The 11717-nt window shown below is 33.4% G+C and overlaps 2 protein-coding genes across 8 annotated transcripts in view; one reads left to right on the top strand and one right to left on the bottom strand.

Annotated features, from left to right (window-relative positions):
- Positions 1-8364, bottom strand: part of LOC132725474 (ubiquitin-conjugating enzyme E2 variant 2-like) — a 19508-nt gene extending 11144 nt beyond the window's left edge. The window contains exons 1-2 of one of the 2 annotated variants that reach the window (XM_060710612.1): positions 8212-8364; positions 622-767 (exon numbers count right to left, since the gene is read on the bottom strand). In XM_060710612.1, the coding sequence (XP_060566595.1) occupies positions 622-767; positions 8212-8230 (165 nt within the window). In that variant the 5' untranslated portion in view covers positions 8231-8364. Of the gene's footprint in view, positions 1-621; positions 768-3859; positions 4351-8211 lie in introns of those variants that run through there. The other variant, XM_060710611.1, reaches the window with a different exon arrangement.
- Positions 8365-8396: 32 nt separating this feature from the next.
- LOC132725472 (uncharacterized) overlaps positions 8397-11717 on the top strand; it is a 77285-nt gene continuing 73964 nt past the window's right edge. For all 6 annotated transcript variants that reach the window (XM_060710610.1, XM_060710608.1, XM_060710606.1 and 3 more), the window contains exons 1-2: positions 8397-8454; positions 10864-11038. In XM_060710610.1, coding sequence (XP_060566593.1) covers positions 10876-11038 — 163 coding nt within the window. In that variant the 5' untranslated portion in view covers positions 8397-8454; positions 10864-10875. The remainder of the gene's footprint in view (positions 8455-10863; positions 11039-11717) is intronic.

Genomic DNA, 11717 nt, shown 5'->3' with positions numbered 1-11717 from the left:
GAAATAAGATATAGATGATTGCTATTTGTATTTTCTTAATATGTAACCTTCTTTAATTTAAATAAAGAAATACTATTACTACCATATTATTATTATAATCACCTCTAGCACCTCTGATACACCTCAGTGTATTACAATCGTTCAATTGACTATGCACCCCTTCATTTTAAAGAAATGATGAAAATGTAAAGCTAGCTTGCAGGATGGTGCCTCAAACCAGGTGCATCCTTAACCCTGCATTATACAAAGACTTTTAAGAGGCGTCCCTAACGTCTTACTCTGAGTTACCAGCTGAAGAGTGGTCACATATGAGAATGTAAGCATGACCTTAATAAAAATATACAAACTACCCACATGCCTGCTGTGCATATATATATATGCACAGCAGGCATGTGGGTAGAACTATAATTGATCTTCTGGCAGCTGAATTTGCATTCAGCAAGGAAAGTGAATGGTAGTAAATGGATCAGAATGTGTAACAAGTAAAAGTGCAATATATGACGTATTTGTAAGATGAACAATATTCCACTTGTGAAAAATATAATCTATAGAACAAATAAAAAGGTCAATCACATTGCAGAATGATGCTGTAGTGGCATAAAAAGTAATAAACTTATTTACCTTCTGCGGCCCCAAGATCATACATGTCCATTCAGTTAGAGTCTGATCATCATCGTGTAAAAGTCCCCAACTTATTGTACCATCTCCAGAACCCTTCTGTCCCTGCTCCAATTCCTCCAATAGTCTAAAGTTTCTTGGAACTATCACTACAACATTTCAATACTGATTTATAAGTATAATTGTAAAATTATTGCATAGCAAAGAGAAGACTTTTGAAATGCAACAGTTTTTTTCACCCTGAAAAAGGCCTGAATAATTTTGAAACATGACCTACTTGTATTTATAAAATAACAATTATTTAAAAGAAAGTTTAAATGCCAAAAAAATAGTTCTGGAGAGAATTTCACATGAGTGGCAACCAACTTTGTTTTTATGTACTTAATACCGGAAATAAGTTTTTAATATTAATAAATCAATCATAAATTAAAACATGTTATGCTGTAATTGGTCCATTACTGCTAATGCCAGTGATTTTTCTCCCTATATTTTCAGCTGAATAAAGGCGCAAAATAGGTATATTTTCCCTTAAAAATGCTTTTTTCCCCTGAAATGCCCTGTACACATCCTTCACCAGAACCATGACTTATATAATCAGCTAGCTGATACATTTAATTGTCTGAAAGACAGAAAGCTGTCCCCCTCTGGCGGCTGTATACCATGCATGTTAAATTGAAAATCTTATGATCTTGTAAAAGAAGTTTAACTGGACAGTAGGTCCTGTACAATGAAAATTTTGACTGGACCAAACATGATTTAAATGGACCGGAAAAAAATCTCTTCGTCACCTGACTAGTGTAAGGAGTCAAAAGTTTATGTATATAAAGAAAATTATATTATAAACAAACTAGAAATGTGTCTATAGGACACGGATGCCCCCACCGCGCCACTGTTCTGTCAATCTTATGACTCTAGGTCAAATATTTTTTGAAAACTAAAAATCTTTTACTAAGTAAAGGGCAAGAACTTTACAAATACATTCTGACCATTATTCTTGTAAACTTTCAGGCCTAAAAGTGAAATACTTTTTGAGCTATGCATGAACAAGTTGAAAATTGCAAATTTATACTACTGTTAGTCAAGGGCAATAACTCTAACAAAACTGAAAAAAATCCACATGCAAAGTCCCAGGTGCATAACTTCACAGTGATGTGAATCATTATTCCTGTAATTTAGTGATGTTGATCATTATTCCTGTAAAGTTGGTTAATTCTAACTCAAGCACTCAAGGAAATAATAACAACAATGAAACGGTTTTTACTAAGTCATGGGAAATAACTCTACAAATACTGGATAAATCCACAAGCAAAACCCCAGGTGCAAAACTAAATATGCTGAGCAACCTTCCCGTAAGGTTTATTGACTCTATGTCAAACTCTTTTTGAGTTACATGCGATGTAAGAAACACAAGTTGAAAATTGAAAAAATTTTCTAAGTCAAGGGCAATAACTCTAAAATACTAAATAAATCCAGACAAAAATACCCAGGTGCACAACAACACATGCTGATCAATATTCCTGTAAAGTTTCATGACTCTAGGTCAAATCCTTTTTCAGTTACATGCAACACAAGTTGAAAGTTGCAAAATTTTACTAAGTCAAGGGCAATAACTCTAAAAATACTAATAATATCCATACGAAAATACCCAGGTGCACAACTACACATGCTGATCAACATTCCTGTAAAGTTTCATGACTCTAGGTCAAATACTTTTTGAGTTATGTGCGACACAAAAGTGAACGAATGGACAGAAGGACGGACGGACAAGGGTTAATCTAAATGCCAGCGACTAAAGTGGGGGCACAAAAACTCTGTGAGGGTAAAGTCTTTCCACCATAATCAAAATGTATGCATAAATAATGTAATATATGTATTCAATGGATTTAACAACTAACTTAAATTCCATGCAGACTATGAAACATTATCACAATGAAAAGGGTAAATTTCAGTGAAAGTCTGGCATATATCTTTTTAAACAGTATTATATACAGTAGGTAGGGTTGGATATCGTTAAGAACGAAACGATACGATACCTATACTCGTGAAACGATATGGTATTTTATCGATACCGATACTTGTAAGTGTATGTTTGAGCAGCCCTATTCATTATGTATTCATTATTGCTATAGGTATTTTATTTTGATTTGTTTTATAATGTTTTATAAATTAAAATTATATTCAGGCTTCTTTGTGAAATTGCTTACTATATTCTATATTCCTTTAGCAGTCTTTGGCTTCAACGAGTCAAATAGAGTACATTGTTTTAGTTGTAAATTGTGTTCCAGTCTCAGGTGGTTAATTAAATTACTGGTATTTCCACCTTTCCCAAGGCAAAACGTTTGACAATAAATGCAAACACCACCTCCTTCTTTAGGAGTGAAATGTGCCAAGACCGGAGACCGCTTTGATCGAGACCCCACCATAATATTGTTGACATCAGCAACGACATGAATAAAATTCGAATATTTTAATGAATATTGCAGAAATGTTTAATAGCAAGTAACAATAAATTTTGGGAATAAAAACCGAATAATACATCAACAAATGCTGTATCAAGTATTTGAAATTATGCAGCATGTAATTATAATGGTTTTTGTAAATACGAATATCGCCGCTACCACGTGCACTCGGTAGTGATCTCCCTTGACTTGCACTACGGACATTTCAGACCACGGCCATTTCGCATTCTTTTTGTGATATTATTGACGTAAATAATCGTTAATTTTATTCATTTTCCTTTGTTTTTTTGTAAATATTCTTTGCTTTTAATTTTGAAAATACCGTTAAAAATACCGGTACTTTTTGAAACGGTATGTACCGGTATATTATGAAACAGTTTTCGGTATGGCAGTCTATGCGAAAGACTTCTGAGTTTAACTGGACAGTAGGGCCTGTAAACTGAAAATTTTTACTGGACCAAACATGATTTTACAGGACCGAAAAAAACCTGATTGGTATAGCATTTTGAGTCACTTGATAAGTGTCAGCAGTCACAAAAATTTGTGTACAAAAAGAAAATTATATTATCAACAAAGTGAAGTTATCTTTTTTCACCACACATAAATATTGTTATACATGTATTCAATGGATTTTGCTATTTAAACTTTAATTCCATACAGACTATATACTAGCAAAATGAGAGGGTAAATTTCAGCAAAAGTCTGGTATATGTAAACAGAATTATATAATATATCGGTAATTTAGTGAAGTTGACAGATTAATTGTTCAATGATTTTGGTACCTTCACAGTATAGTTTAATTTTTGTCAACATCTTGGACGATCTTTCATAGCTAAACACCAGTTGAGCACACGTGTAATTAAGCATTACTCTAAGTCTGTGGATTAAAGACGTAAATTGTTCCAATTAATACACTGACACTTTCATCTGTGTAAACAAACTAATAGCGGGTGACCTTTCACATCTGGGCCGCTTATGTAATTTACGTGGCCGCTTATTGACTTTTAATTGTACTAGTTGTCGGATATTTTTATCTTACGTAGTTACATAAAAGTTTGCATTATGAGAATGCATAACAGTTGACAAGCATTGCACGAGCTTATATTGTGTAATGACAACATTTTGATATGTTTTGAATTTAGGTAAATGATCGGCCTTTGCAAAATGTTGAATGTAAGGTTTTTATAAAACCTTAATTTTTTACCGGACCGTCGGGCCGTCAATACATATATTTTTATCGGACCTTCTGATTTTTTACCGGTCAGGGCCGACGGTCTTTCGGAAAGACTGGTATGGTAAGTACCGGTTATCGGTATCCAACCCTAACAGTAGGGCTCAAGCCATTTTTACACTTTCCGCTTTGTACAATCACTTAGTCTTGTTAGAAAAAATCAGCTACACTCATCTATTGCTTTCATCCTTGTGCAAAGTACAACCTGGTATAAATTAGCTTAAGGTCTTCAGCGTACCCGTTTATATACTATGACATGACATGAACGCTGAAGACAGACCCGTAGGGAAAGTCCACCAATAATCGTGCCAGGAATCTGACACACTCGCATTCATTCATCGAACATGCCAATGATGCCATGAAGTAAAGTGAAGCATACCTTGATAGAACTATAGATAATCTGTTGATATAAAGCCAAAGATGGACAAATAAAAATCTTATTATGAACATAAACTACCTAATAGTTTCCGACAGGTAAAAAATTCAGCACTTGGCCGCCATATTCAGGGCCTTTTTCCCCTTCTTTGCTGTAGCCTGTATCTCCCCTAAGCCAAATTACTACCTTTTTTCCCCAAAAAACAGTCTAAAATTCCCCTTCTGGCAAATATTTCCCCTTTAACTGAAGAATAAAACTTGTAAAGAAACTTTCAGTGCCAGTAATACAGTGTAAACTGATAATAATGTACCCTCTGAATCAAACCAAGAACCCTCACATGACCAACATAAAATACTATAAATAGGAAATATGAGTTAATATAAAGGGGCAATAAATTGATCTGTAAAACATGTTTTTTACTCCTGTTGGACAGAAAGCTTAGTACTATAGTAAACCTTAAATGTGATTGGAGGAAGATATGCAAATAAATTATGATATTCCCCCGAAATGTGTGAAAGTATGATATTTTCCCCAAAAGTGTGAAAATCGCGCATTTTTTCCCCACAAAAAGGGCTAGGGCGCCTTCCCCAAAACTAGTGAAAAGGCCCTGATATTGCAAAAACGTTTGACTATGTGATTACGAGATTGACCTTTACAAACCCATGTGCTTCCAATATTTTTGTTATTTACTTTTTTTTAAGATATTGAAAAAGGTGATTTACTGACTTTTGTATTAAATATATTCATATTTAAGTACTTATAAAGTAATGAAAATAAATAAAAACATTATCTTTAATAAAAATATGAAAATCATGTCAACAAAGATGTTCTAAATAAATATAGTACACAACTCTCGCGTAGCACCTAAATGTAATGGCCGACTGTCGTCAGCATAATCACAGATTTATATTACAGGGATCGGACACTCCCAGTTAACCCTATATAAATGCTTAAATATCTTGTCGTGCACCCGATAAAGGTACATCGATCGATAATTTACCGGCGCGAAGCGTAAATGCCCGTTCGCAACGGATACCTACTTTACAAAATACCATATAGCTTTTTCATTTATTATCCGATTTTGGAAATTTAAAGTTTATTTTGAAGAAAAATACTTGGTTAATTCAAATATCTAATTCATTTTTTAAAGGTACAGTTTATCTGTCCGCAACGACGGTTAAAAAATTAACTTGACGAAATCCGCGGTAAATTTACATTTTTTTTATATAAAAAGCAGGTATTTGAAATTTATTATTACGGCACCATAATACTTTCAGTTTCAAAACAAAAAAGAAGCCGATGTAAGTTATTCACAGATGATCAAAGATGCAATATTTAAGATTTGTTGGGTTATGTAGTCAAATTTATTAACGCACAATCGTTTTACGGGTAATGTATTGCGGCCTTTACACGTGAAGAAAATTTATTCATTTTTTAGTACAAAATATTGCCGAGATTGTCAATATTGCCATATTCATAGAATATTTAAATTTCATTCATCATTAATATCATTATTATTTTTTGTAAATCTGTTTTCAAATGTCGGTGCAGTGAAGTAGACAATCATCGTAACAGTAAAGTTCTCTCGTGCGGCTGTCTCGATTCCGGCCTTTTTAATGTCACTCGTATATTTTAATCCGTATATTTTAATTATTCTTTTTATTTGAATGCCTGTAGAAAGATATTTATTATAGTTTTTAATTTAACACTAGGAAAATAATAAAAATCTTTACAGTTTGAGTCAGTATTTTGCGAAATAAAAGTAACTGTTGATTATTTTTTACACATCGCTTAAATTTCTTTCAAGTTTAATTACTTTTGAAGGGGGGTAAGTGATAATTAAAAAAACTTTATTTCCAAACTTTCATTACCAGGTTACATGTGATAATTGCAACACTCAATCTTCAAAAACAATTATAATTTGAATGTATATTTTGTATATGCGCGGTCTTTAACTACAGTTCATGGCATATGTGGTAAGAAAATGATTCTGAAGAGGATATATATAAATACAATGTAAATCTATTTTCTTTATTAACATTTATAAATGAAATTGAAAATATACAACTAAATTTGTATAGTCCTTTCTCTGAAAAATGATGAAAATAAACATGTGATAAATAAATCATTTGACGTGAATTGTTTAGGATATCTATGAAAAAATTATGTTTCAAAATAAAAAATAATATTATAAAACAGCTGTTCTCTATGCCAATAAAAGTTTCTTCCTTGCCAATCTAATGAATTCATCTATATAGAAATGCTTGTCTAGAATGATCTGAAAAAATATTTAATACACTTAATAGTAGAATATTTACTATATTTATACTAATATACAGGTAATCAAATAAAAAATGTACAAATCATTTGGAAATAATTCACAGAAATAAAGACACATTTCAAACATGAATTTCTTTAAAAGTTTTTTAGCAATCAAGAAACGTTTTTTTGCAATGCCATCATTAAGCCATGTAAAAAATAATTATCTTATTCTGAATCGCGGTAATAATTCGTGCTTGAAGTAAAAGGGCGGCGAAGTGTAGAGAGTATGCCTAAACAATAGGCGAATATTTTTTAAATTAGGTACTTTTTAACTAAGCGTTGCAGCGTTCTATCAGCATATTTTCATATAATAATACTTTAGCGACACAAAATAATACTGTATCAATACATTCATATGTGTATAATTTTTCACAAAGCTGCAATAACACCACTTACTCCGGTGAAAATCTGTCATATTTCGTACTCCGCACGTTCCTCCATCTGATTCTGTCCACCTTTATCCGATTCCGCGCATGCGCGCGACGGGACTTTAAGCTAAACGAAAGTGTCCGATCCTTGTAATATAAATCCGTGGCATAATTGATGTTTTACAGTTAAATAGGCAATTTTATTTACGGTATAAATATTATGATACTTTAAATGGTATAGAACGATATTAAAATAATTGTTTTATCGTAAAATGCACAAGAATTGATTGGAACAAGTGAAAAATAAGGTTAAATCAACTGATGATATTCTGGTTAGGTTTTGTAACGGGTCTAATCCAAAACTTAAATGCTGCATCAGATGAAAAACAAAAATGTTAAATAGCGGCTTATAAAGTTTTGGAAGCCAGAACTAGGTATAAATTTGAGTATAAGCATGATAACTGGATAAATCAAAAGAACTTAACCTGTGTCATAACTTAAGTAGCACCTTATGTCATATCAAACTAAAGAAAATATACCCCTGGTTCAGATCCCGGCTTCTATTCCAGGATATAACCTTAAATAGAGTAACGTATAAATACTGCACGAGTCTGAAGAATAACGGTTTATTTTCCCCACCCACTTTCTATAAAATGGGTTAACACGGAACACAAGTTTTCTTGGAAATAATCATAACATCTGTTTAAATGAAATGATAAATGTAAACAGACTGATACAATTTTTAATTTGAACAAGAAATATGTAGTTATATTTAAGGGTGTTCGTTGTTAAAACATTTTCTTTCCCTTTTTTTACTAAGAAAAATGTGAAATTTACCTTCGCTATGTTGCGCCATGTTTGTTATATTCGAATTATAATCAAGAAGTAATAAGCATAAAACTGTAGGTTGATATTTTCAGTATAATTTTTATAATATTTTGTTATAAATTTTTCTATAACCAGTTATAATTGTGAATAACTGGAAGTTTATATTTTCTATTTTCCAAAATTCGAGTAAGTGGCTTTGCTGTCAAGTAAACAACATGGCGGCTAAAATTCCATAGTCTGCAAATTTCCCAAGTATATTTCTTCTTAATTGAACAAAGAACATTAAAATATTGCAAATATAAATGGAAATTTCGAGAACAATTAATACATGCTGATTTAAATCTGAGCTGTTTTACTTAAATGCAGGAAAACATTTATTCATACCTTTATTTTTTTTAAAAATGCAAAATATCGTAATTTTTAAGACTTGTTTTTCAAGTGTTCAAAAAGCAGTAAAAGGAACTAAGAAACTCTAGCAACTATTGAGTGCTAGAAAAAAATCTGGCTTTGTATGCAATACATTTAAACACGTAACTTTGTCATAAAAAATTATGAGCAGAACTGTTTTTACTATTTTAGTGATCCAGTAGAGGCTTACTAATATAGCAGATCATGGGTAGGGTGGTCTATAATGGGGGTGTCACGTTTATCCATTGAAATAGGTATGGTCGGTTTTTAGCTGAAAACCGGTTACAATGTCACAGGGTGAGAAAAATGTGCAGCCTGACCGGGACTCGAACCCGGGGCCCTCGGAATACCGTACCGCGGCTCTACCGACTGAGCTATCCGGCCGCTTACACATCTTCTCCCCTAAATAGTGAACAGTTCTGAACCGTGACATACTCCCCTGCTATATTGAAATTCATCCCCGAATTTCACAGAGTTACAGAGCAATGTAAATTAAACTCTGAGCTATATCAGTCACGGTCCCCCGTTGGGCGCCAAATGTCACAGGGTGAGAAAAATGTGCAGCCTGACCGGGACTCGAACCCGGGACCCTCGGAATACCGTACCGCGGCTCTACCGACTGAGCTATCCGGCCGCTTACACATCTTCTCCCCTATATAGTGAACAGTTCTGAACCGTGACTGCTTATAGCTCAGAGTTCAATTAGCATTGCTCTGTAGCTTTGTGAAATTCGAGAACGAATTTCAATATTGTGGTGAAGTATGTCACGGTTCAGAACTGTTCACTATTTAGGGAAGATGATGTGTAAGCGGCCGGATAGCTCAGTCGGTAGAGCCGCGGTACGGTATTCCGAGGGTCCCGGGTTCGAGTCCCGGTCAGGCTGCACATTTTTCTCACCCTGTGACATTTGGCGCCCAACGGGGGACCGTGACTGATATAGCTCAGAGTTTAATTTACATTGCTCTGTAACTCTGTGAAATTCGAGGACGAATTTCAATATAGCAGGGGAGTATGTCACGGTTCAGAACTGTTCACTATATAGGGGAGAAGATGTGTAAGCGGCCGGATAGCTCAGTCGGTAGAGCCGCGGTACGGTATTCCGAGGGTCCCGGGTTCGAGTCCCGGTCAGGCTGCACATTTTTCTCACCCTGTGACAACAAAATGCAATAACAGATAACCAAGGTTAGGTTTTGACAAAGAGGCGAAAAAGTTTTAAGTTGATTCTAAATATTACCTTAGTGTTTTATAACGGATAAGACATTTTTGTATTTATGTGTTACTCAACAATGTATTTTTTCCAATCTGATTGACCTTTTGAAAACCTAGCTAAACACCGTTTTCGGGTACGTTACGGATTTAGCTCTGGGGAATTACACCAAATGAAGTACATAAAACAGCAACATGATATTTCTATTTTTCTATCATTATTTTACTGTTTAAGGTGAAAAGAGTTGGCGTATTTGAAAATTATCAATATTCCTTAAATATATCTACTGCAAATTTTTCAAAAATAAATTGTTTATTTATTCTCAAAACATGAATATATTTCGTAAAGCTATTTCGCGATGCCAAAGTTGAAAATGCAGTACTTTTTCTTTCATATTACCAACTTCTAGATTGGGAATATTATTTTTATTTGGCAAAAAAACCAATATAATTGGATGGGGAATGGGGCCTATTTTCGGACCCATCGGATAGGGGACAAAAGCCTGACTATATTTTGATTTTCTTATATTATCATAATTGTGATTCAGAGAAGTTAGAACAGTTGCAATGCTTACCGCAAAATCGTAACAAATGTTTCAAAAAACTATTTGGTCTTGGTGTACTTATAAAAAGTGTTTGCAAATTTTGTAAATTTTTTTACCGAATACAAAAACACAAAATTTTATGAACATTTCTTAAAAAATGGTTCAATTTACATGTGTAACCAACATTGGTCAATACTTGCGGCCTGTTTAGCAGCTGAAATGCAGCTATTCTATTTGCTAGTGTTAGAGTTAATGCCCTATTGCTTCCATGGTCCAACCTGTTCAACGACTTGAAAAGGAACAAAAAATGTAGTTCTAAAACAAGATATACCTATTTTAAAAAGGTTAAAAATAATGAACACAGTAGACTCCACTGAGGTTTTATGACATGACAAGACTGAAAATAACTTTTTGACCTTACTATTCCATTTGACATACATTTAGGTCGAGACCTAATGGAAAATAATATGTTCAGTTACAATGTTTATGTCTTATAATTCAGGTGAAGATAACTATGTCAGAATTTATTAGCCAGCTGACATCAGCTGTAAGCTCAGATGAGGAAGTTTTGATATTACAACAACTGATTTCATCTTTATCTGTGAAACATAACGCTGGTGGATCGGATACAACTTTGACAGGGCTTGTTGATAAAGGAGGCACCTTTGATTTGTTTGGTAAGAACAAAACAGGTCATATTTTCAACAGTTCCTGTGACAGTTACTTGTTTGTTTATAGATAGTTCCCTTTTTAACAAAATTTACCCCCCCCCCCCCTTACCAAAAGTGGCAGCCATTTTGGGGGTCAATATTCTATGTAATATACTGTCATTTTCCTGTAAACAAAGTATACCTGATGAAGACTTTTGAGTCGAAACGTTGTATATTTTTCAAATAAAATAATTACATTTTTAAATTGAAACTGGAGTTGATTTCTATATTCAAACTTACATTATGTAATATACATGTAATTGTGGCCAAAGGAGGTTATAATTGCTGCGTGAAAACATGTTATTCCAATTTTCCAGAGCAGGTTAGGTGTAATCACTTTGATGCTTGTCAGCATAATTATCTTGGTTTTGTGTGTAGAATACACTGGTACATACTGTCAAAAACATAAATTAAAGATATTTTCCTAATACGATATGCTTTTTAAAAATGCTACTGATTATGTACAGCGTTTGGCACAAATACATCAGAATTTTTATATCATTTTGGGTCTGATGCATTCTATTAGATGAATTTAGATAAATGGTATGGAAATTATGTATTTTTCAAAGCAATCAAAAATTATTTTTTTTATCCTTTTCAGTGCACCAATGGCATTGTATTCCTTTGGGAATGGGTTCAGTAAAGG

This window comes from Ruditapes philippinarum, unplaced genomic scaffold (genome assembly GCF_026571515.1).
Source record: "Ruditapes philippinarum isolate M1 unplaced genomic scaffold, ASM2657151v2 ctg552_1_1_1_1, whole genome shotgun sequence".
Taxonomy (NCBI): Eukaryota; Metazoa; Mollusca; class Bivalvia; order Venerida; family Veneridae; genus Ruditapes; species Ruditapes philippinarum.
This window is presented reverse-complemented; position numbering and strand designations above follow the sequence as displayed.